Source organism: Pristiophorus japonicus, chromosome 3, assembly GCF_044704955.1.
Source record: "Pristiophorus japonicus isolate sPriJap1 chromosome 3, sPriJap1.hap1, whole genome shotgun sequence".
NCBI lineage: Eukaryota > Metazoa > Chordata > Chondrichthyes > Pristiophoridae > Pristiophorus > Pristiophorus japonicus.
Genome location: NC_091979.1, coordinates 310,565,626 through 310,592,614, shown reverse-complemented (window position 1 = coordinate 310,592,614; position 26,989 = coordinate 310,565,626). Strand labels below are relative to the sequence as shown.

The following is a 26,989-nucleotide window of genomic DNA, read 5'->3' as shown; positions in this document are numbered from 1 at the left end:
GAATCCAAGCTACTGACCACCATCACCGCGCACAAGGGGCTGTTTGTCTCCAACAGGTGTCCGTTTGGCATTCGATCAGCGGCCACGATCTTTCAAAGGAACATGGAAAGCCTGCTCAAATCCATCCCTGGAACAATCGTATTTCAGGACGATATCCTTATCATGGGTCGAGACACCGAGGAACACCTCCACAACCTGGAGGAGGTGCTACGCCGACTGGACTGGGTAGGCTTGCGACTAAAGAAGTCCAAGTGTGTGTTTTTTGCCCCAGAAGTCGACTTTTTGGGCAAGAGGGTTGCCGCAGACAGGATCCAGCCTACCGAATCCAAAACTGAGGCGATTCGCCGTGTGCCCAGGTCCGGCAACACGTCGGAGTTGCGTTCATTTCTGGGATTCTTGAACTATTTTGGGAACTTTCTGCCGAACTTAAGCACATTGTTGGAGCCGCTACACGTGCTCCTGCGTAAGGGTTGTGATTGGTTTTGGGGGGACTGTCAGCAATGGGCTTTCAATCGGGTGCGGAACCTGCTTTGTTCTAATAAGCTGTTGACTCTGTACAACCCCTGTAAGAAATTGGTTTTGACATGTGATGCATTATCCTATGGGGTTGGGTGCATGTTGCAGCAGAGTAATGATGAGGGCCAACACCAACCTGTGGCTTATGCCTCCAGGTCGCTCTCCCAGGCAGAACGGGGATATGGGATGGTTGAAAAGGAAGCACTCGCATGTGTCTACGAGGTGAAAATGATGCACCAGTATCTTTTTGGCAGAAGGTTTGAGTTAGAAACGGACCACAAACCGTTAACATCCCTGTTGTCCAACAGCAAGGTTGTCAATGCCAATGCGTCAGCTCGCATACAGCGATGGGCTCTCATGCTGGCTGCGTATGACTACACGTCCAGGCACCGAAAATTGCGCTGATGCGCTCAGCAGGCTTCCACTGGCCACCACTGAGGGGGCAGCAGTGCAAAGCGCTGAGATGGTCATGGCCGTTGAAGCCTTTGACAGCGCAGGCTCCCCCATCACAGCCCGCCAATCAAAATCTGGACCAACAGAGATCCCCTCCTATCCTTGATTAAGAAATGTGTCCTGACTGGGGATTGGGCGCCCGCACACGGAGCATGCCCGTCAGACCGTTTCAGAGACGGATGGATGAGCTCTCCATCCAAGCCGACTGCCTACTATGGGGCAGCTGAGTAGTCATGCCCCAGAAGGGAAGGGAAGCATTCATCAGGAAACTCCACAGCGAGCACCCAGGCATCGTGCTAATGAAGGCCATTCCCTGGTCACATGTATGGTGGCCGGTTATTGATTCAGACCTGGAACACTGTGTTCGCAGGTGCACAACGCAATGCCCCCAGGGAGGTCCCACTCAGCCCGTGGCCCTGGCCTGCCAGGTCATGGTCACGTATTCACGTCGACTAAGCAGGCCCGTTCATGGGAAAAATGTTCCTCATTGTTTTTGATGCGTACTCAAAATAGATCGAGTGCATCATATTGAATTCGTGCATGACATCCACCATTGTGGAGAGTCTGCGTGCGGTCTTTGCGACCCATGGCTTGCCGGACATCATGATCAGCGACAATGGCCCTTGTTTCACTAGCTATGAATTCCGGAAGTTCATGTCGGGTAATGGCATCAAACATGTCAGGACGATACCGTTCAAGCCGGCTTCCAATGGCCAGGCGGAACGTGCAATCCAAATCATAAAACAGGGCATGCTCCGGATTCAAGGATCCTCCCTTCAATGCCGCCTATCGTGCCCCCTGCTGGCCTATAGGTCCCGACCGCACTCGCTCACGGGAGTCCCGCCCACGGAACTATTCATGAACCGTACACTTAAAACTTGGCTATCCCTCATTCATCCAGTCCTGTCAGACATTGTTGAGGGGAAGCGCCAGTCCTAAAATGAGTGCCATGACCGTAACTCAAAGGGGAGATGTATAGAAATCGATGACCCTGTATTTGTTCTTAATCACGCTTTGGGGCCCAAGTGGCTTGAGGGTACTGTAATTGGCAAAGAGATTAATAAGGTCATAGTGGTCAGACTCAAAAATGGACAGATATGCTGTAAGCATCTGGACCATGTAAAAAAACGGTTCAGCATGGACACTGAGGAACTTGAGGAAGATCATGAGATGTTGCCCATACAACCGCCAGTGAACGAGCAACAAGAACATTCAGCAGCATGCACAGTCCCTGCGGCCAGCCCGGACAAGCCGGAATCACCACAGGTGACAGAGACGCATACCAAGGCTCAACAACCAGAGCCCCAACTGCGGCGCTCCACGAGAGAGCGTCGACCCCCTGAAAGACTTCATCTTTGACCCCATAAATCGTTGGGGGGGAGAGGTGATGTCATGTATGTAACCTTCATGTAACTGTAACCTTCATAACAACACTGCATACTGTATACACCTAAGAAATGCACACCTTGACTACAGGGGGTGAACTTGTGGGAGACACTCCTCACCTGGTCATCCAGGTATATAAAGGGAGGTCCCATGCAGGGTCATCACTTCTTGGTCCTGTAATTAAAGGATCAGGTCAGAGAGTGACCTTGTCTGCAGAATGTGCCTCGTGTGAATTTATAGTAGTGTGTAAGGATACTACAGTATGCTTGCTGGACCCAAGTGGTGGAGTTGTGGAGGGGAGTCATCAGCCAGGTGTAGAGAGGGTAGCCCTTGTCTCCAAGCAGTTACCTTTGGGTTCGACGTGGTGGCTGGAAGATTGCTGGCACAATGGACTGATGCAGGATGAAGGCATCATGATTGCTGCCAGGATACTTTGCATTCAGCAACATGATGTGCTGGGCATTGCCGCACACCAACTGCACATTTGTGGTTACAGTTCATCTCAGGATTGATATGCGGCACCCTGAAAGCCACGTATGTGCAGTCCATAGCACCTTACACAATGGGGAACCTGATATCCTGGCAAAGCCACATGTGTGCTCCTCCTGCGTCTCTGTTCAAAGCGAGGGCAATGAAGTCTCTTCTCCTGAAGTACAGAGCTTCTGTGACCTTCCAGATGCAGCGATGGATGGCGAACTGGGAGATGTTAGCAATGTTGCCTGCTCCAGCTTGAAAGGATCCGGTGGCAAAAATTTTCAGGGCCAGGGTTACCTTGAGGCACATTGGCAGTGCCCTGTTCTGAGGCTGCAGGTCTGGTTTCAAGAAGTGGCAGAATTCTGTGACCATCTCCTAGGTGAAGCGGAGCCTCTGAATACACTGCTCCTGGCTAAGGTGCAGGTAGAAGAAGTGTTGCCCTGAAGGTCTCTGGCTGAGAGCCTTCCTCCCCCTTCTCCTCCTCGCTCTGTCAGCAGCTTGTCTTTGCTGCCTCTGCTCCAATTCCCTGTCATGCGTGGGGGGGGGGGACTGCAGGTAGAGGCCTCATGACTGGGAGCATGTGTTGTAGTCAGAGGCCTTCCAGTTGCAAGCAACACCTTCCCAATAGCCAGCAGCACTCCCTGCACACCTTACCAACTTTATAAATATGTTACAGCAAGCCAGTATCGATATAAACTCTGCCATATAAGAGAAAAAGTGGGATATATCCCTATGAATAGCGCTGGTGGGGGGTTGCTTGTGCAGCTGAAGGTGTGTGTTGGTCGAGGGCGTAGATTAGAATAGCAATGTGCAGAATGGCAGGTCGCGCGTCAAATCAGTGTACGATGATTGACGTCACGATCCGTCTCATTTCAATTTTTCAGCAGCATGCAGGCAACAAAATGGCAGCTGCTGCGGGAAGCACCAAAAATGGGCGGCCACAAGGCGGCCGCAATTTTTTTGCTGAACCTGGCCATAGCATTCGTTGCTAAGCTGCCAAATTTTGCGGTCCTAATGTTTCATATAGCCCAGGTCAACAGCTCCATTAAATTCAACAACCTAATGCACAGTATCTTCATGTTAAATGTCAAGCCATGCCCCGAGACGCAGTTACAGATTTTTAAATTAAATTTAAATGCTGTCAATCCTTCACTTTTTAAGAAACCCTCCCTATCATATGAACCTTCCGCCCCTACTTCCAAATTACCGCTTCCTTCAGAGCAGCAATTACTATTTTATTCAGACTCAAAGGCAAATAAAGATGTAGAAAGGTGAATTCAATTTCTGCATTTTTCCATAGAATTGAATACTTTGCTTTTACTGAAGCATTTTAACAGGATACAGCATCCTGCTTCTTCGCCCACCAGCACTGTTCCGCACTCCTAAATCATTGGCCCCGAAATTCCTGTAACACCAATTCCCGCGGGCAATCGAGTAAAATAAAGAAAAAATATTGCGCACTTACCTTTCTCTCCTGCGCCCTCGTGAACTTCCGATTCTGTGCTGAAGATTCCCGGGCAGTGTATTACGTCACGCCGCCCGGGAGCGCAGCGCGCTCGAAGCCTGTGGCTTCTTTCGGAGTCTGCCCCCGCCCACGGAAGCTGTCACAAGGAACTCATTTACATAGGCCACGCCCCTGAGCAAAGGTGTCGGGTCTGAGCATGGGGCGGAGCAACGTGTTACATTTCCACAAAAGTAGAAGAGCTGAACAATTCGTGCAGTTTCCCATCTCCATATTTTAAAAAACTAGTTGATCAGGATAAATAGAGCTGAAATAGTTGAGTATAGAGTATCGATTTATTGTTGGCACGCGTGCACACTTGCATAAAGTCGATCATATTTTACAAGCCAAGCTGCAATAGACAACACACTACCTCAAATGTTATCAAAGTTGGAAGATTTGAATCTTTCATTACTTTGAGAGGAAGCTGCTTGTTTCCATTTCCTGCTGTTTATTTAGTTTGTGTTAAGCTTTTACTCTACAGAACTCCTCAGCATCGACTGCTGCTTATGCTGAAGGCTATTGAGCTGCTTGAAGCAAAGTTTCAGGTGATGCAGATACGCACAGAATGCAGGCTGCATGCCTGCTTTATCTCGCGCAGAACTTTCGTGCCCTAATCCTGGGCAGAAGATCTCTCAAAGTCAGAATTTTGAGCGAGAACTCATAGTTTTTTAACGCATGGGGAAGACCTGTCCAGCTCCAGCTTGACAGGTCGGAAAAGTCACGCATGCGTATTGTGTGCTGAAAACCGGCTTTTCCGATGCCTTCCCGGGTCCGTCGAAACTTCATACAGGTCCGGGACATCAGAATTTCAGGGCAATTGACCAAACGGCTTGTGCTTTTGTTTTTTTCATGCAATCTCTACTGCGCCGTACAATCTGACTCAGGAACGGATAGGAAGACTACCATCAGCTTTTGATGAGCTCTGGTAGTATTTGGTAAATGTCACCTAGTTGTCGTTCACTTTCACTGCGACTCGGAATTTCTCAATTCACAAGCTATTGGTTAATTCAATCATAGCCTAGCCATATTCAGCTTTAACCCTTGTCTGACTATTGGGTCAATATCAAACTGATGTCTCATTCTCTTCCATTGGTTTCGACGGGGACAGTTAGACAATCTGTTGATTAACCTTTATGAAATGGTATGTGTTCATAGAACAGCAAATAGTTGCAATTCATTAAAGCCCTGCTGTAAAAATCATAATATATTGTTTATATCTCCCTCATTAGTCGAGAAACCATATAAAGGACCTCTCTGAAATAAATATTTCATGATTCTGAAAGACAGCAAAGTAAAATGTAACAGCTTGAAGTGAAGTACAACTGAGAAAAATGAAGACAACTAGGAGAAAGAAAGCATAAAATAGAAACCTAGTCGCAGAGAAAACAGGATACATTAAATAAAAAATGCATAATTCTGTTGGGTCATTCTGTGTGGAATAATGTTACTGTATATTTACAACTGATTATGGGGTGTTACCGCTGTAGGTAATTGAACATTTGCAGTGATTACTGCAACTCTTCATCATCTACATAAGATTAAATACAAGTCTAATTGAAGAGTGCCAACTGACTGGAACACAATTAAGATAATTATAAGGGATGGCTCATTTGAACACCAAATGGCAGTATTGTTCATGGCAACAAACATATGCTTTCAACCAGACTGAATAAAGATGGTATAAATGAACACGAACTTACACCAATACTTGTACATACAATAGGTGTGTTTGTTTTTACATAACTATACATGAATTTGTTGCTGTCCCAATTGTACTACTTGGTATGATCGGGAGTCATAAAGCTGAAGATCATCTGAGATTGGATTTCTCATCTTTGCTGAGTTAACTGGAATTAGCTAATGTGATAACAATTGCCTCAATGCTCCTGGACAAGGAAATGAAAATTAGCCAGAGTTCCACTCCTGATTGCTACTCAGTAATTCTTGGTACAAAATGTGTGGAAATGAGCAAATAAGGACAGTGCTGGGCTTGACTGATACTTCCGGATGAAATTAGTCCCTGATACTCGTATCTAAAGAATGCTGCTTGGGTGAGGTACCATAGGGCATCTGCATCTCTCGAACTATATACCAATATCCCTTCATTCAGGAGACAGGAGGAAAATAATACATTTACATTCATGTAGTGCCTTTCACAACCTGATGACATCCCAAAGAACTTCAACCCAATGAAGTGATTTTGACATTTAGTCTCTGTTGTATTGTAGGGAAACAGCGGTTTGAGGAAAATAGTGACAGTGCTGGCTTGATGGTATGGGTGCACATGAGACTGAGAAGGGGAGTTTGGTGGTCAGGAACTCAAATGGGAGAAAATCAAAAGAACAAGTAATGAGCTTTATGGTTGAGATAAGTGTGGTAAGGCTGAGGAAGAGGTAAGGAGAAACTGCAAAGTATGGGATGGGTCAAAGTTCAGTTGGAGGATATGCAAAACTACAAAACCATTACACTTTTCCTAATACACTGTATATTTTCTGAACTTTTATGTAGCTTGAAATGAAAAAATGACTGCAGTCTTCACTTTATATTGCTTGAAGCAACCCAAGAAGTCTGTGTCATTTAGCAATCACTTATTAAAGCAACGTTGCAGGCTTCATTTGGGGATTTCAAAGCGGACTTAAAGTTTTTATTTCAATGGTGCTTTCACATGGCAGTAATCAAACTCCGGGAAATGCTCCTAAGTTTGCTTTGGGTTTGGAGGGTCAATTCACAATGGCACCTCCAATATCTGATCTGATTTCATAGGGTTTCATTTCAACGGTGGCATAATTAATGGGGCTATATTTGCTGTCAGAATAACAGCTTGGCAAATGGCACTTGCTGTTATTTATGTGTACGTGGTACAGCAACTTCAGGCAAGGAGCAGACGAGGAGTTAAATGTGAAGATTCAAAAGTTTCTGACCGAGTTGTGCCTCTCCACCATTAGCTTCGTGAAAATGATATCTTGCCTTTAGCGTTCATGTGGTTTTTTTTAGGAACTTGCAGTACTTGCCCATTAAACTCACCACTGAAAGTTAAGTTTCTTATTAGAAGCACAAGTATCCTTTTAACAATGTGATTAGTGTTAATCACTGCCAATAAACCTCTATGGCACTGAAAATTAACTATTACAAGTGTGGAGTCTCATTTCTGCAGGTTTTGAATTTTTGCGGGAGATTTTTTTAAAAAGTCAATTTTTTAAAATTATTTTTAAATTATTACTTTCCTTTTCATTCTCTCTTTTTTCACTCTCTCTTAATCCAATCTTTCTTTCCCTCTCTTTATTTCTCTTTTTGCATCTGATTTGACGTTGAGTTTTTTCTTCGGGGGTCTCTTGTATCAAGGATGACTTGCTTCCACATCAAAAAGGGATGAGTTCACAGGTGTTTCGATGAAGGACCTGATATTCCCAGTCTCGAACTACATGTTAAAAGGTGGAAGATGCCTGTGCATGGAGTTTTTTAACGTGTGTGGCCATTCCACACCAGCTACCTTTTTCTAAGTCCTTCTTGTGCTCATTATCCAATCCTTAAATCTAATTTGTTAAAGAGCTACCCAGTTGCTTTCCCTGTTCACTCAGATCCCAGGTGCGCTGTTTCCCTTGCTGGAGGGTGAAGGAGCAAGTCTAACTTATGGCAGATGCTGCTAGATACCCTGCTACAGCAAAACCTGGCCCATTGTGTGTTTTCAGGCAGACAATACAACTACGCTAAGTTTGGTGACATTAAAAATATTTTTACAGAATCGCCAGGAAAGATAAACAACTGAGAAATGAATCGAGGTACGATTCATTTTTTTAACCTCACCCCCACCCCCAAGTTATGCTCAACTTTGACCTTTAGGAATTGAACCACAAAAGACCACGAGGTTAATTTCATTGCAGGTTCTACCGTAACTTCAGCGCAAGTTCGGCGGAAACCCCATTTACGTCGATGAACAAAGTTTCTGCTGAAGTTACGGCGGCAGATCAGGACAACTCCCCAGAGGAAATTCCTGCAGCATGTTCACACTGCAATCTATGAACTGTGGCTTGGATTTCAAACCACCAAGGGAAGATTCAACCTCTGGGTCTACAGATCGAATCAGTCTGACAATCTGACCCCGTTTACGCCCCTCCTTTAGCATCACAATGAAGCTAGAACCATTTTGCTATATCACTAACAATGGTGCGTAAATACCACCCCAACTGTTTCATACAGGACTAGGACCATATCTCCACTCAAATGGTAATTTAAAGATCTTTAGAATGCTTCATGAATTTTAGTTTTCAAAAAGGTAACTTCAGTAATTCATCAATTGTTCACTCTTTCTACCACATCACTGCTTTCTGTCACAGCTTGTTTCAAAGTCTCAAATAATAATTTCCAACAAGCAGAAGCATTTTCAATACTTTTCAAGGACTGAGTTCATTTATTTCCAGACATACGAGCACAGTATATTCATTCATGAATTGTTTTAGCAGGCAGAATTAATTAGTCTTAACAGTCATGCTTTTTCAAGCGGCATAGTAAACTGCCTGATCGAGTCTGCAGCATAATGAGGTAAAAACAACTAAGCATTCAGACTCTAGAAATGCTTACTCATGCAAATATTAACTTCATGGATATTTAAACAAATTTAAAACATATTTTTTTTAAACTGCACTCTGTTAAATCCATTATCATTATTTGCACACCAACCTCATTAATTTCCACATGGTATCGTGATCGCTGAAAAGATGGAGAGTTATCGTTTCGGTCCCTTACTATAATTCGCACTTCATGTTTGATGACACTTCCAACACGCAGGTTCATGCAATCAAGCACAACCACAATGGACTGGATATTTGAGGGCGGCTAGTCGTAATGAAATAAAAAAGGAATATTTCAGAGTCAATAATATACAAGATCTGTTCCATCGATACAAATTTAATTGAAACATTCTGGTTATGCTGTGCAACAACTAATGAAAAAGATGCAAATATCTACAAATTGAAGTAATAGCTCAGTGCAAAAGCTTAGTGGCTATTTTGACATTATCTGATTAATGTTGAGAAAATATGACCTTTATGTGATACAAATAAAAAAGCCTTTTCTGGATCTCATGAATATTCTGAGGATTGCAGCACATTTATTTTTATTTGGTGATTAATCTTACGATATAATTCTAATTTGAAACTATATAGTTTAATTTTTCCATTTCTTGTGAAACATATCATTGCTGAAGACTTGCTGTTGTAAAATAGCCTCTGTCCTATCTGTTATGAACAAAAGTATGTTTTGGCAGTGCAGATCAGTGGTCCGGAAAAGCAGTAGTGGTCAATTGCTGCATTGCTAATTTTTCATTCTCTGTACAAACATGTGTCCACTCATTGTTGTCCTGATTATCGTTATTACAATTTTATCATATGTTCATTTTCTAACCTATGATTGTTATGCCAAAGCTAGCCTTCCAGTTAGTCTGGAGTTATACAGGTGCAGCGTTGAGAATCCGGAATTCCGGAATCCAGAATGTTCGGAATCCAGACTCCAGACCGATCGGTGGCAGGGTCGTCCGGAATCCATAAAACGTTCCGGAATCCGAAGCCGACGACCCTGCTGACCTCGGAGCTCTGCCGCTGCCCAACCTCGGGCCTCGCCTCGCCTCGCCCCACCGTCGTGGCCCTTACCTTGGGGCCTCCTCGCCGGCCCACCCGACAATCTCTTTGCGGGACCCGCCCAAACACATCCTCGGTGGGGCGGACCCGCCTGACAACCTTTCAGCGGGGCCAGCCCAACGATGCCTCCTTGGCGGGGCCCGCCCGACAACAACCTCCTTGGGTGGGGCTGACCCGTCCGAACACCTCCTCGGCGGGGCCCGCTCGACATCCTCCTCGGCAAGGCCGGACGGCCCGACAAGCTCTTTGGCAGGGCTCGCCCGACGACAACCTCAGCGGGACCGGCCCGACGATACCTCCTTGGTGGGGCCCGCCCGACAACGACCTCCTTGGTGGGGCCAGGTGGCCCGAATAGCTCTTTGGCGCGAATTTCCCCCCCACCCCCCCAACCCCCGCCTTTCTGACGTTACGAAATCCGGAAATACCCAAACCTGGGCTCGGGTGTTTACGGATTCGTGACATCAGAAAATAAATCAAAAGTCCGGAAAAGCCCGGAATCTGGAACGGCCTCGGTCCCGATGGTTCTGCTCTTTAGGTGCTGCATCTGAATTGCATTCGATGCCAACTCAAACCAGTATTAACGACTCTTCTACAGGATTTTTTATACCTCGTGGCTTTAATGTGCATGGCAGGTTCCTGAGTTACAGTACTTCTTTTGCGTTAACAGTCAGGAAAACTGATTTAGAAGGACATGGAAGTGGCAGTACGACAACACCTTAATTTTCAGCAACAGGAATGAAAGCCAAGCATGGAGCAACATTCAAATAGTACTAAAGGTCAGTCCTAATTAAAGCTTCAAACCATTAGAATTATGACCAAAAATGAATTACTTTATCGGATCTTTAAAGTAAAATTGGACAGGCAGTAATGATTTACGGGCATTCGCACTATCTTGAATTAAGGGTCTAAATGACAAATAAATGCCCAGTAAAGGACATCATATACATTTGTAATTTAGCCCTGCATCAGAGGTGATGTGAAATGATACATGCAAATTTATTCCTCTTTTCTCTCGTGATCATTTGACCATCCTTGAGCTAGTTGAAGAGGCTATTAGCAGCAATGGGCAATATGATAGGTGAAATAGAGCATAATGTATGATGCAAATTATGCAGAAGAATAAGGTATGCAACTTAAAAAAAAAGATATGGACGATGCTGGCAAGGCCAAATTTATTGCCGATCTCTAGTTTCCCTGGAAGGTAATATTGCTCCCATAATAGTGTCAGGTAGGGAATTCTAGGATATGAACACGAAGAAACAGTGATATATGTCTAAATCGGGACAGGAAGCAAAGAGTAGGAGTAAATGGGTACTTTTCAGAATGGCAGGCAGTGACTAGTGGGGTACCGCAGGGTTCTGTGCTGGGGCCCCAGCTGTTTACACTGTACATTAATGATTTAGACGAGGGGATTAAATGTAGTATCTCCAAATTTGCGGATGACACTAAGTTGGGTGGCAGTGTGAGCTGCAAGGAGGATTCTATGAGGCTGCAGAGCGACTTGGATAGGTTAGGTGAGTGGGCAAATGCATGGCAGATGAAGTATAATGTGGATAAATGTGAGGTTATCCACTTTGGTGGTAAAAACAGAGAGACAGACTATTATCTGAATGGTGACAGATTAGGAAAAGGGCAGGTGCAAAGAGACCTGGGTGTCATGGTACATCAGTCATTGAAGGTTGGCATGCAGGTACAGCAGGCGGTTAAGAAAGCAAATGGCATGTTGGCCTTCATAGCGAGGGGATTTGAGTACAAGGGCAGGGAGGTGTTGCTACAATTGTACAGGGCTTTGGTGAGGCCACACCTGGAGTATTGTGTACAGTTTTGGTCTCCTAACCTGAGGAAGGACATTCTTGCTATTGAGGGAGTGCAGCGAAGGTTCACCAGACTGATTCCCGGGATGGCGGGACTGACCTATCAAGAAAGACTGGATCAACTGGGCTTGTATTCACTGGAGTTCAAAAGAATGAGAGGGGACCTCATAGAAACGTTTAAAATTCTGACGGGGTTAGACAGGTTAGATGCAGGAAGAATGTTCCCAATGTTGGGGAAGTCCAGAACCAGGGGACACAGTCTAAGGATAAGGGGGAAGCCATTTAGGACCGAGATGAGGAGGAATTTCTTCACCCAGAGAGTGGTGAACCTGTGGAATTCTCTACCACAGAAAGTTGTTGAGGCCAATTCACTAAATATATTCAAAAAGGAGTTAGATGAAGTCCTTACTACTAGGGGGATCAAGGGGTATGGTGAGAAAGCAGGAATGGGGTACTGAAGTTGCATGTTCAGCCATGAACTCATTGAATGGCGGTGCAGGCTAGAAGGGCCGAATGGCCCACTCCTGCACCTATTTTCTATGTTTCTATGTTTCTATGTGTTCCCAACTCATTGCTGCTCTTGTCCTTCTCAGTGGCAGAATCACAGGGAAGGAAGTTGTTGTTGAAGTATGCTTGATGAGTTGCAAGAATGCATCTTGCCGACATTGCAGACTGCAGCCTCAGTGCATCAGTGATGGAGAGTGTGGATATTGAGTTCAATGACAGTAGGCTGGCATGGACTGCTTCATTATTGGAGGTCTCCAGACCTTAGGATGGAGAGAAGTTCATTGATGAAGCAGCTGAAGATGGGTCAACTCTCACCTCTCCTTTGCCATTTAGCCCTTGCATCTATAATCTGGATCAAGGCCATATTGAGATCTGGAACAGAGTGGCTCTGGTGAAACCCAAACTGAGTGCCAGGTTATTGGCACTAAGCTCTGTCGAAAACTTGGTGCCTTTAGCAGTTTGCATACAGGTAGCCCTTTGTAGTAACTTCCCTTAATTCTTGCACTTAATTCTCAGGTATGTCTGGAACTGTTCCTGGCATTCCCTTTGACACTATCCAGTGAACCGGGCTTGGTCTCATGGCTTGATTGAAGACTGAGGGTCAAGCTGGGCCATGAAGTGACAGATTGTGGTGGTATTGTCAGAGGTGCTGTCTTTTGGATGAGATGTTAAACCAAGGCTCCATCTGCTCTGTCAGGTAGACGTTAAAGACCCTATGGCACTATTTTGAAGAAGAGCAGGTGAGTTATCCCCGGTGTCCTGGACAAATACAGATTATCTGGTCATTATCACATTGCTGTTTTGGGGAGCTTGCTGTGTGCAATTGGCTGCCACGTTTCCTACATTACAACTACCAGCGACTACATGTCAAAAGTACTTAATTGGCTATAAAGCGCTTTGGGACGTCCTGAGGTCATGAGAAGTGCGATATAAATGCTAAATTTGGCTCATAAATCTAGGCTGACGCTTCGGTGCAGTAATGAGTGATGAGGGAACGCCGCAGTGCCAGAGATGCTTCCTTTAGGATGAGATGTTAAACTGAGGACCCATCTGCCTGTTCAAGTGGAGGTAAGAGATCCCATGCCATTATTTGCTGAAGAGCAGGGGAGTCCTGGCCAACATTTATCGGTCACTCATTACCATCAAAAGCAGATTACCTGGTCATTCATCTCATAGGTGTTTATGGGAAACTTATTGTATTCAAATTGGATGCCGTGCTTGTCTACATTACAACAGGGAATCCGCTTTAAAAAGTAATTTGCTGAAGCACTTTGAGAAATTCTGAGGATTTTAAACGCTCTATATCAATGTGTTGTTTCTTTCTCACTGTGCTTCATGCTGTTAACAAAATTGAGCGAAGAATGAGGATTAATGTTTCACCTTATTAAGTGTCTCATATTTAGCTCTGCATCTATTATGCTTTGAAGCTGGTTAGTTTAATTATGTGTTGTTCCTTTTCTGCATTTTTTTTGCATGTAGTGATGTTTTAATCTTATAATTCAATGCTATTCTTTACTTAAGACTTTAATAAATGTGTCAACGTTGAGAGTATTTTCTATATTTTTCCTCTACCTTGCTGCTCTTTGCCCAGAACATTGGTGCTGCAACATCTCCCGCCCATACCCAGTTAACTTCATTTCCTACATTACAACAGTGACTACACTTCCAAAGTACCTCATTGGCTGTGTAGCACTTTGGGATGTCCAGTGGTTGTGAAAAGCGCTATATAAATGCAAATCTTTGATTGTTTCCTTCTTTCTAATTTGTTTCTTCCTGTTTGTACCCAAGTGATAGCTGTGCCCCACAGATAGATACTTCTCTGCTCTGTTAAATGGATCAGTGGTTATATACAGCCTGAGACTTCCTCTCAGTCCCAGCCTGCTGGAGTATGTTAAGTCCTGACTCTAATGTACTGACTTACTCGAGACACATGCTGAAGTCAAGGTCACTCAGGACCTGCACCTTTAATTCCAGCTCTCCAATGCTGCACTTGCCTGAGACCTTCCTTTAAATACCTCAGTGGGACAGGTATGGAGTGTCTCCTGCAAGTGCACCCTTGGTGGTAAGGTATGCTTATTGTTACAGGTCATATCCAGTTACAGTCATGTATAGCATGATAAAATACAGTTATATACAGTAATGTGAGATACATGACAGAGTATGAATCTCCAACCTCTTCCCAGCTCAAGTAATACTCACAAATTCATACTATTTCTCATTGCTGCAAACACAGAGACCTGTGTTGTTCATCCCTCCCTCAACCAACATTTGTAGTCAGACAATGTTCCGAATAATAATATGCTAATCCCAAGACAAATGCAACACACAGCAGCTCTCATGGTTAAGGAGTGAAATTGTGTCTTGAATTTGCATACGTCTAAGTATATTTGATCAACTCATTCAATTTCAGATAAGTGACTGAATTTCACAAATATAAAGGAAACTCAATTATCCACCATAATGGAAGTGGGATTCCATGTGGATAATTGAAATTGACACAGTCAATGATGGAGGAGAATTATTTCTTAAGTTTATAATACTCTTGTTTCTGTACCATGTAAATGTTCAAGCAATAAATTGTCTGCTTAAAACAAAAGACACATTTAGACCCCAACGTTCATTGATCCCGAGTCATGAAGATAGGGGAAGTAGAACAACGAATGGTTGGAGATGCAAACAGATGTACCTCGCTTTATGTCATAACAGGAAGACAGTTCCTTGTTTTTCTGCTGAAACGGGGAACTAACCCCACTAGTGTGTGCGTATGCTAGTTAACCTTTGACTTACCACAATGTAAAGATAGATTGTCATAGCATTACCATATCGGGTAAGACGTTATAAAAATGTTAGATAATTGGACAATGGTGTAAGGGGGCGGGACCGTCCCCAAAGGTATAATTGTAACTTGAAAATTTCGCTCGGAGGGAAGGGTGTGGCGAAGCTGCGGAGTTTCCCCACTTCTCCCAGAGCGCTCTGTACGAATAAACTGTGATGTTTTCTTTCACTGTACTTGGACTCGGTATGGAACTTATTTCCCTAACAATTTGGCGCTGCGAGCAGGGTGAATACGGTCGCTTCGGGTCACCTAGCCGGTGGAGAGGGACGAGTAGTCAAGGTTTGACCATCCAGTCAATTGAGCCCCGGGAAAAGGGTGACCCCCGAGCCCCGATTCACCAAAGAACAAAACGTCCATGACCGGTGAGAAAAACCACAGTTGAACTGCGGGTTAGAGGCTAAGCTCGCTTGGTATGAGTGTTGTGTGAAAGAAACGAGTGTTCCCCGCCACCTCGATTGTCACAAACTATCTCAGTCACCTAACTTGAGCCGGAATTAAGAGGGCGAATGCCCCATGTGAAGGCCAAGGATTGAGGTCGAAGGGAACATAGAGAGGACAAAGTGGCAACAGAAAAGTGGAACAGTGAGTGAAGTAGGGACTAATCTCCTTGCGACTTTGAGTCACGCAGGTCGGGACATTGGGGGTCGTGTGTAGAACAATTAATGTGGTTGTAGTAAGTTGCGGGTGCAGCTGGAAAAGATCGTAGTCGGTCGCGGAGGCGCCATTTTTAACGAATCGCAAGTGTGTTGAAACACCTCTGACGACAGAGACTGCAAGTCCCGAACGGACCGCTGACAGTAGTAAGACCGCGACGGGAAAGACTGCGATGTCCGGTAAGGAAACGGAGTGTGGCCCCCCGGGGTCCCTGACCAGACTGTACCTAGTTGACCAAAAGGGATTGATAGATAGAATGCAAAAGGAGGGTTGGGACCCGGCAAAGAAGGTACACGAACAACGGGAGTGGTGGGAAACACAGAAGCAAAAGAAAATGAAGAAAGGTGCTGTTTTGTTGGTACACCGGTTGGTCAAATTGACTGATGCGGTGGAGAATAAAATGACAGAATGTGTAGAATTAAGCGCTAAACTGACAGAAAAAAAATAAGCGAATACGGGAGTTGGAAAAAGAATTGGAAATGTACAATCCTCCCCGGTTTTTGGGGTTTAACGTAACAGCGGGCAAAATCGGAGGAGAAGGGCCACCCGGGTATCAGGAGGAAGAAGAAGTTAGTCTAACTGCCCCACCGGCAGGGGACGACTCAGACACCAAGGAGGCGAAAGCCGCCCCTCTGAAATGGAGGAGGAACGACGGTAGTCCCTACCTCAAAATTTTGGCCATTCAGCCCGGCCGAAAAACAAATAGTCATGACCGTATTGGGACCCTTAACACCCAGGTCGAACAACGAGGCTTATTGGGCAAAATTAGACATGTTATGGGACCTACACGACCTACACCCCCGAGACATTCACGCCATCATACGCGCCAGCTGTCCACGAGACAAGTGGAGGAATCTACAGGGCGCTGGGATGTCGGACGGAGGATGGGCAACGGCGGTGATGCTACTCGCGACTCGGGCCCAGCAGGTCGCTGCGTTCCTCCTCTTTAAAACAGCGCTCCAAACCGCCCTGGGCAATCCTCAGATTAATTGGGGAAAAATCATAACATGTAAGCAAAGGAAGGGTGAGGGGAGTAGTGAATTCGGGGAACGATTATTCGAGGCCTATAAGGAGTCGTCCGGACAGGCCGACCCGCAACTGACCGATCCGCCCTTCGTTCAGATGTATAAAGACGGGTTGTCCGCTAAACACCAAGCGGTAATAAAGTTGGGAGTAATGACCCACAATGTATACGATGAGGTTGTCCGCTGGGCATGTTCGGTGGATGCTCAGGACCATGAGGACAAGCTCACAGTGGTGAAACAGGAGCGGGTGGGGGCGGCAGGGACAACCTCCAAGGGGGGGTGGGGCATGTTTCCAATGTGGAAGGATGGGTCGCATGGCACAAGACTGCCGCTCTGCCAAATTATGTACATATTGCAATAAGCAAGGCCGTGGAGAGGAGAATTGTTGGAAGAAAGGAAAGGGCGCGGGAACGTCCGGAAACACCTTGCGCGATAAAGTAGGAGCCGAGGAATATAACCAGTTCCTGGACTACCTAAAGACCAAGGGGACTCGCTGACGCGCGGCGGCCCCGGCCCGTGGGCGGGGAGACGAGCGAATGTTTGTGTCTGCACTAGTAGGGGGCCGGCCATGTGAAATGCTAGTGGACACCGGAGCCGCCGTCTCAATCACAAACCTACCCCTGCCTTTGACTCGGCATAAGATTCACATAGTGGGACTGGGAGGGGGGACAAATTCCGGCGTTCAAAAGCGAGATGCAGGTGGTGGAACTGGAGAATAAACTCTTGTTAGCCCAGTTTTGGGTATGTAAAAATAATGAGGGAACTATCTTGGGAATAGACCTGATGAGAGAATTTAGATAGCTGGTAGACGCCGGACACAATAAAATAATTTGGCCAGAGGCGGACGGACGAAAAAATAACTCATCCATCGCCTTATGAAACATTGCAACGATAGGTAGCACCACCCTAAGGGTCCGAAATTGGAAACAGGAGCTGGGGATATATGGGATAAAATGTGAGGATTAGGAGAGGTCTGGGCAAAAACAAAACAGGACACGGGACGGGTAATTATAACACCAATCCATATTGCGGGACTTGAGCATCAGGCGCACCAACAGTACCCAATAAAGCCGGAAGCGGCGGAAGCCGTATTAAGAATCGTGTCCGAGCTCGTCAGCAAAGGGCTACTCCCGGAAACGGAGAGTACCACAAACTCTCGGCCTCATTACACTGCCCTGAACAAAGTTACCCCTAAATTACATCCCATAGTGGCTAGCCCGGCTACCATTTTGAATGGCCTGAGCCCACGGCATAGGATATTCACGGTGCTGGACATTGCAAATGGATTCTGGTCCCTTCCCCTGAACCAGGAGACACAGGAGAAACTGGCCTTTACGGTGGGTGGGAGACAGCATACCTGGACCCGACTGCCGCAGGGATTTCACAATAGCCCAGCAATCTTTCACCGGGTCATGGACTCGGTGCTGGAGACCAAAAACTTGATTCCCCACCGTAGCACAGTATTGCAGTATGTGGATGATCTATCGATAGCGTCAGAGGACTCGGAAGGCCACCAGGCAGCACTTATTGCAGTCCTGGAAGCTTTGAGCAATGGAGGGTTTAAAGTAAACCCCAAGAAGGCTCAGATCGGCCAGGAGACTGTGACGTACCTGGGACAGGAAATATCCCAAGGAATCAGGACCATGCCTAGCGATCGGAAGGTGGCGATCCAGACAATGCCCCGACCGATCTCAGTGCGAGGAGTCAGGAAGATATTAGGACTGTTTAACTATAGTAGGAATTTTGTCCCAGGGTTTGCCGGAATAGTCGAGCCAATCCAACGGTTGGTAAAAGGCGGAAAGCCCGCCACCGCACCCATAGAATGGGGAACAGAACAGGAGGAGGCATATGGGCGACTCAAACAAGCCCTGACCTCTGCCCCGGGACTGGGACTGCCCGACATGGGGAAGCCCTTCCACATTTATTGTGAAAACGAAGGAGGGTTTTATGCGGCGGTAGTCACGCAACAGCATGGGGACCAGAAGCGGCCGGGGGAGTATTATTCCACACAACAGTCACCCGTAGTAGGCGGACTGTCGAAATGCATGGCCGCCCTCGATTGTGCTGCATGGGCAGTGAAAGTCAGTGAACCCACCGTGCTGACTGGGGAGATTGTCCTGCACACGAGACACACCTCGGTCGAAATGCTGAATACCGGACGGTTGAAATCGGTCTCCAATATGTGCAGAGCACGGTGGGAGGCGGTCCTGCTGCCGGTCGATCAATCCGTAGTGATCATAAGGGATACGGGAGGAAACCCGGTGGAGGGCCTCCTGGCGGATGGGGGAAATCACATGACTGTAACGAGGCAGTGGATGAACCCCTGGTGGGAGCACAGATGACCCTCTACGTGGACGGGTCTCGAAGGTACGTGGAGGGGACGCCCAGAACGGGGCGGGCGGTGGTAGACGACAGGCTGCAGACCATCGCATCGGGACGGCTAGAGGAGGGACTTTCGGCGCAGGTTGCCGAAATCGTGGCCCTCACGGAGGCCCTGAAGTTAGCTGAGGGGAAGACAGTTAATATATACACCGACAGCCGATACACATTCGGCGTAGTTCACGACTACATGGTAGCCTGGGGAAGAAGGGGGTTCATTACGACAGGAGGGGAACCAATCCGGCACCAGGGGAGGGTCCAGGAGTTATTAAAAGCAACGGATGAGCCGTTACAGGCAGCCGTAATGAAGGTTCGGGCCCATCAGAAGGTCAGATCCCCGGAACAAGAGGGTAATCAGGCAACGGATGCTGCCGTGCAAAGGGCGCTGGAACAAGATTTAGAGGAGAGAACTGAGGGAGTGGGTAGTGTGGCGCATGAGAAGGTGGACATAGTCCAACCTCACACGGATACCTCCCCCGAGGAGCGGGAAGAGTGGAAGGCGATGGGAGGCGCCCCGGATAAAGACTTCCGTGTGGAGGAAAGAGGGGAAGGTCACAGCCCCAAATTGTATTGAGCACACTTTGTTGGACCTACACCACGGTGTGGCACATCTGGGCAGGGGGTCCATGTGAATGGTGGTGGCCTGGAATGGGCCGGGAAATAGCCAAACACTGTCAGCACTGTATAACATGTGCGCAACATAACCCTGGCAAGCCGGTTAGGATACGGATGGCCCATCAACCGAGACCAAGGGGGCCATGGGAAAATATACAGATAGATTTCACCGGGCCACTGCCGGACTCGCGGGGGAAAAGATACTGCTTGGTGATAATTGACCAATTCACTGGGTGGGTGGAAGCGATCCCCACACGAAATTGTACGGCCACTACAGTGGCCAGGATACTGGCCGAGGAGATCACCCCCAGATGGGGGGTGCCGGTGCAAATGGATTCGGATCAGGGCACCCACTTCACGGGAGGGGTGATAAAGGCAGTATGTAAACTGATGGGGATAAGACAGAAATCCCACATCCCATATCATCCCCAGAGCTCGGGCATGGTAGAACAGATGAATCGAACTCTCAAGGTGGCGATTGCAAAGGAAATCCGAGAAACCGGGAGGACCTGGGTTGACGTGTTGCCCCTCATTCTAAATGAAGTTAAGAGCGATCCCAAACAGGATGACTGGGCTGTCCCCCTATGAGCTAATGACAGGTAGAGCAATGCAACTCCCAGAAGGGATCGTTACAGGGGGGACTGATGTGGGACCCTAAAGGGATAGGATCAGGAGGTACGTCCTGGAAATGAGCAACAGTCTTAAGGAGATGAGAACGCAGGTCAGGGATAAGCAGCTCCGACAGGTCGAGAAATTAGAATCCACCGCCCTCCCGGATGTGCCCCAGGCAGGGACCCGCATAATGGTGAAGGTCATCCCTGGGAAGCCTGGCTTTGCACCAAAATGGATAGGACCGTACGAGGTTATGATTAGCGGAGATACATGTGCCTGCGTCGACATGAGAGGACGGGGGCAGTGGAAACACTGGACCCAGCTTAAGGTTTTCGAGCCGAAAAACTAATGCCTGTTGTATCCACCATTCTTTGATTCGCCCACAGGTCAATAGAGACACTACAAGCAACATATACGGCCATTTTGCCTTTGATTAGTTGTTAATATAAAGTGATAAGATGAAATTGTGTGCCACAGTCTGTATAGTAGTATTGGTGTACGTCAAGTGCGGCACGTGGGAAGCGAGACGGAAGCGAGAGCTCCATGTAAACACCTTTCTGTATATGTCTTATGTTTATGCGCGAAATGGGAACTTTTCTAGTTGCTGGGTGTGCTCACATATCCCTATACATTCCAAAGGGGGAATTCCTTTGTGCCCCATTCCACTGACCCTAACTGAGACTGTCAAGTGGCTTCTGAGCCAGAATGGCACGGGAGGAGGGGGGCCAATGCAAGAACGAAGGATGAAAGGCGGGTCAAGAGAGGGATCATGGATGGGAGGAGGACCATCACACCGCTACCGTGTGGACAACCACGGGGACGTCACCGAGTGGGAGAGTGCTGGGTACCCCATTAGTCAAACGTTCCAGGGATGGTACCAACCACCCTATGTCCATACAAGGGAGCCCCCATTCCTAGTTCTGACCAATACCTCGGGGACCGTATCTTTAACCCAAAACGACACCAGCAGAAAGGGACATATCATAGGATACAACGATTGCCCACACAACCTCAATATCACAACAGGTGCACGGGTCACTATCCTCTCACGCTTTCCGAATAAAACAGGTGGAGGTCTGTGAGCCCAGTCTTGGGACCCCGACACAATATATGAAATGGCAGCGTATTTTGTGTGCGGGCATAGGGCATATCCCTGGTTACCCAGGCGATGGACAGGGTCCTGTTATTTGGGATATGTGGTCCCCTTTGTCAGACAGGTACGTACCCTGGCAGAGGTGCGTACACCAGGTCGACGAAGACGAGCGATTACCCCGGTAGAAAGACTCTTTGGAGTTGTGATGTTCCCATACGGGATAGGGCGCACCATGGATGAACTAAGAAACGTAGAGAGGGTTCTGGAACAAATACTGGAACAGACACTGCCGAGGCAATGGAGAGCATAACAGCTGAAATGGTAGCCATACGTACTACCGTACTTCAGAACCGAATGGCCCTAGATTACGTATTGGCCCAGAACGGAGGCACTTGCGCATTGATTGGGGCCGAATGTTGCACTTATATACCCGATAATTCGGAGAATATAACCAACCTAGCCGACCATATAAGGAGAGAAATGAGGAAACTAACCACCCCGGATGGTGCAGTTGGCTGGCTGGGGGGATGGATGCCTAAGTTGGGACAAAGTATTGTACAGGGGCTGATTTTGATTGTGGGCATATGCCTGGCCTTGTACCTTGCGGTAATGATGATTAAGATATGTATGTCCAAGTTGTGTACCGTGATACCCATAGCTGCCGGGACCCGCATCAATGATACAACAACCCAACTTCCACCCGCAACATATCAGAAGCTGCTCCTCCATTTTCAGCAGTACCACCAACTCCAGGCTCGCCCAAGAATCCTGGCACAAGACGACGAGACAGTCCGAATGTAGGATTGGATTGTTCTTATCCGCATGAGATGGGAAAAGATCAACAGGAGGGACTGTTGGAGGAGAATTATTTCTTATGTTTATAATACTCTTGTTTCTGTACCATGTAAATGTTCAAGCAACAAATTGTCTGCTTAAAACAAAAGACACATTTAGACCCCAACGTTCGTTGACCCTGAGTCATGAAGATAGGGAAGTAGAACAACGAACGGTTGGAGATGCAAACAGATGTACCTCGCTTTATGTCATAACAGGAAGACAGTTCCTTGTTTTTCTGCTGAAACGGGGAACTAACCCCACTTGTGTGTGCGTATGCTAGTTAACCTTTGACTTACCACAATGTAAAGATAGATTGTCACAGCATTACCATATAGGGTAAGACGTTACAAAAATGTTAGATAATCGGACAATGGTGTAAGGGGGCGGGACCGCCCCCAAAGGTATAATTGTAACTTGAAAACTTCGCTCGGAGAGAAGGGTGTGGTGAAGCTGTGGAGTTTTCCCACTTCTCTCAGAGCGCTCTGTACGAATAAGCTGTGGTGCTTTCTTTCACTGTACTTGGACTTGGTGTGGAACTTATTTCCCTTACAGTCAAGACTCCTCAAATTTTGGCCTTGCACATAGGCCATATCTTAGGTGCAGCAATGACAAGTATAATGCAAACAAAAAACAGATTTTAATCTTTTTTGAAGTTGATTTGTCCCACAGAAGACTGGTATAAATAGGCTGCATCCCCATACACCACGCCCTCCATTGGTTAAAAAGCTTGTTAATTCAATACATCAGAATAATGAGATGGGAAATGAGTAAAGAAGGATTGTCCAGATCACCACATCTTTTATTATTCACCAGTATTCAAGGCAGAACATGCACTTGCATAGCACCTCATCATGTTTTCAGGACATTTTGAAGCACTTTACAACCATTGGATTATTATTGAAAGTTTGAAAAATTAGCACCAAGCGCTAATCATTTCAAACTTTTAAAACAATTCAGCATTTGCGCTCCAAGAAGGACGTGCATCACTAAATCAAGTGCTCCACTTCCTTCTTGGAGCAAAATTGGCAGCAGGCGGGCAGTGAGTTCAGCAGCTCTGCACTCTGGGCTGTGCAACGCTGCGGCATTGGAAGTCTCCTTCCCTCCCTTAAAGGGAAGGGCCAGCACTTCAGGCTCTGAAACCAAACTTACCGTCCCAATGACAGCAGCTGCGAACCCACACGATCAGCCCTGGCACTCAATCAGAGTGCCAGGCTGGTTGATTGCAGACAGGAAACCACGAAAAAAGCCTCGCGAGAGAAGGTAAGTTATTTTTTTACTTCCCTCGGCCACCTCGCCTTTAATTATCGCCCGCAAAGTGGCCCACCACCTGAGGCATGCCTCCTGCAGCTGTCAGTGTTTTCGCACAGCGCTGCTACACGGGTGCAACTCAATTTCGGGTCCAGGGCAATACCAGGGCGATATACACGGCGATGATGTCATGATCTCCGGGCGAAGGAGATTGGGGTGCAACGCTGTAGCACTACCGCAAAACTCCCGCTGAATATCACCGCACCTGTTAGCAAAGCCATTTAGGCACCATTAGTGCGCCCCGGGAGCGCTAATGGGAGACGTAAAGGCACCCAATTTTCCCCCCACTATTACGTAGGTAAAAATCACAGCCAATTTGCACTCAGCCAGGTCCCATAAGTTGGAAATTAATGGATGACCAGTTAATCAGTTCTTCTTAGAATAGAAGCTTACAACATGGAATGAGGCCATTTCGACCCATCGTGTCCGTGCTGGCCAACAAAAGGCTATCCAGCCTAATCCCACTTTTCTGCTCTAGGTCTGTCACCCTGCAGGTTACAGCACTTCAAATGTGGTGAGGGTTTCTGCCTCTACCACCCTTTCAGGCAGTGAGTTCCAGACTCCCACAATCCTCTGCATGAAGAAATTTCCCCTCAAATCCCCTCTAAACCTTCTACCAATTACTTTAAATTTATGCCCCTTGGTTGTTGACCCCTCTGCTAAAGGAAATAGGCCCTTTCTATCCACTATATCTAGGCCGCTCATAATTTTATACACCTCAATGAGGTCTCCCCTCAGCCTCCTCTGTTCCAATGAAAGCAAATCTAGCTTGTCTAATTTGTCCTCATAGCTTAGATTCTCCACTGCTGGCAACATCCTCGCAAATCTCCTCTGTACCTTCTCCAGTGTAATCATATCCTGCCTGTAATGCGGTGACAAGAACTGCACACAGTACTCCAGCTGTGGCCTAACCAGTGTTTTATATTTTTCAAGCATAACCCCCCTGCTCTTGTATTCTATGCCTCAGCTAATAAAGGAAAGCATTCCGTATGCCTTCTTAACCACTTTATCTTCCTGACCTGCTACTTTCAGGGATCTGTGGACATGCACTCCCAGGTCCCTTTGTTCCTCTCTACTTCTCAGTATCCTACCATTTAATGTGTATTCACTTTCCTTGTTAGCCCTCCCAAAATGCATTACCTCACACTTCTCTGGAGTAAATTCCATTTGCCACTGTTCTGCCTACCTGAACAGTCGATTGATATCTTCCTGCAGTCCGCAGCTTTCTTCTTCATTATCAACCACACAGCCGATTTTAATATCATCTGCAAACTTCTTAATCATACCCCCTATAGTCAAGTCTAGATCATTGATGTAAATCACAAAAAGCAAGGGACCTAGTATTGAGCCCTGCGGAACCCCACTGGAAACATCCTTCCAATCGCAAAAACAGCCATCAACCATTACCCTTTTCTTACTGCCTCTGAGCCAATTTTGGATCCAGCTTGTCACTTTGCCCTGGATTCCATGAGCTTTTACTTTTGTGACCAGTCTACCATGGGGGATCAAAAGCTTTGTTAAAATCCAGATACATTACATCATACACAGTGCCCTCATCGACCCTCCTGGTTACTTCCTCGAATAATTCAATCAAGTTAGTCAGACACGACCTTCCCTTAACAAATCCGTGCTGACTGTCCTTGATTAATCCGTGTCTTTCTAAGTGAAGATTTATCCTGTCCTTCGGGATTTTTTTCCAATAATTTTCCCACCACTGAGGTTAGGCTGATTGGCCTGTAATTACTCAGTCTAACCCTTTCTCCCTTCTTAAACAAAGGTACCACATTAGCAGTCCTCCAGTCTTCTGCCACCACACCTGAAGCCAGAAAGGATTGGAAAATGATCATCAAAAGCCTCTGCTATTTCCTCTTTTGCTTCACTTAGCTGGGATACATTTCATCTTGTCCTGGGGATTTATCCACTTTCAAAGCTGCTAAACCCCTTAATACCTCTTCTCTCACTATGTTTATTTCATCTAATATTTCACTCTTCTCCTCAATAGTAGTGTCTGCACTGCCCCTCTCTTTTGTGAAAACAGACACAAAGTATTCCTTAAGAACCATATCCACATCTTCCGCCTCCACACATAGATTATCTTCATGGTCTCTAATAGGCCCCTACCCTTTCTTCAGTTATCCTCTTGCTCTTAATATATTTATAAAACATCTTTGGGTTTTCCTTGATTTTATTTGCCAAGAATTTTTCATGCTTTCTCTTCGCTTTCCCAATATCCCTTTAAATTTCACCCCTGGACTTTCTATACTCTTCTAGAGGTTCTGCCGTATTTAGCCCTCGGTATCTGTCATAAGCCTCCCTGTTTTTCTTTATAGTATCCTGTATATCCCTCGACATCCAGGGGGCTCTAGATTTGTTAGTCCCTCCCTTTTTCTTTAAGGGCACATATTTGGCCTGAACCCACCGCATCTCCTCCTTGAATGCCTCCCACTGCTCTGTCACTGATTTACCTTCAAGTAGCTATTTCCAGTCCACTATGGCCAAATCACTTCTCAGCTCAGCAAAGTTGTTTTTTCCCCAATTTAGAATTTTTATTCCTGGTCTATCCTTGTCCTTTTCCATTACTATCTTAAATCTGACTGAATTATGGTCACGAGCACCTAAATGCTCTGCTGCTGATACCCCTTCCACCTGCCCAGCTTCATTCTTGGCCTTGGCATTTATTGCAAAGGGGATGGAGTATAAAAGCAGGGAAGTCTTGCTACAGCTATATAAGGTATTGGTGAGGTCACACCTGGAATACTGCGTGCAGTTTCGGTTTCCATATTTACGAAAGAATATACTTGCTTTGGAGGCAGTTCAGAGAAGTTTCACAAGGTTGATTCCAGGGATGAGGGGTTTGACTTATGAGGAAAGGTTGAGTAGGTTGGGCCTCTACTCATTGGAATTCAGAAGAATAAGAGGTGATCTTATCAAAACGTATAAGATTATGAGGGGGCGTGACAAGGTGGATGCAGAGAGGATGTTTCCACTGATGGGGGAAACTAGAACTAGAGGGCACAATCTTAGAATAAGGGGCCGCCCATTTAAAACTGAGACGAGGAGAAATTTCTTCTCTCAGAGGGTTGTTAATCTGTGGAATTCGCTGCCTCAGAGAGCTGTGGAAGCTGGGACATTGAATAAATTTAAGACAGCAATGGACAGTTTCTTAAATAATAATGGGATAAGGGGTTATGGGCAGCGGGCAGGGAAGTGGAGCTGAGTCCATGATCGGATCAGCCATGATCTTATTAAATGGCGGAGCAGGCTCGAGGGGCCGTATGGCCTACTCCTGCTCCTATTTCTTATGTTCTTATGTTTTTATTCCCTAAAACTAACTCCAGAACCG

General features: G+C 46.4%; 1 protein-coding gene across 1 annotated transcript in view; it reads right to left on the bottom strand.

The window, feature by feature from the left end:
* Nucleotides 1-26,989, bottom strand: part of pcdh15b (protocadherin-related 15b) — a 1,866,923-nt gene that overhangs the window by 853,853 nt on the left and 986,081 nt on the right. Inside the window, exon 7 of the mRNA XM_070875055.1 lies at nt 9,011-9,166. Within this exon, the coding sequence (XP_070731156.1) occupies nt 9,011-9,166 (156 nt within the window). The remainder of the gene's footprint in view (nt 1-9,010; nt 9,167-26,989) is intronic.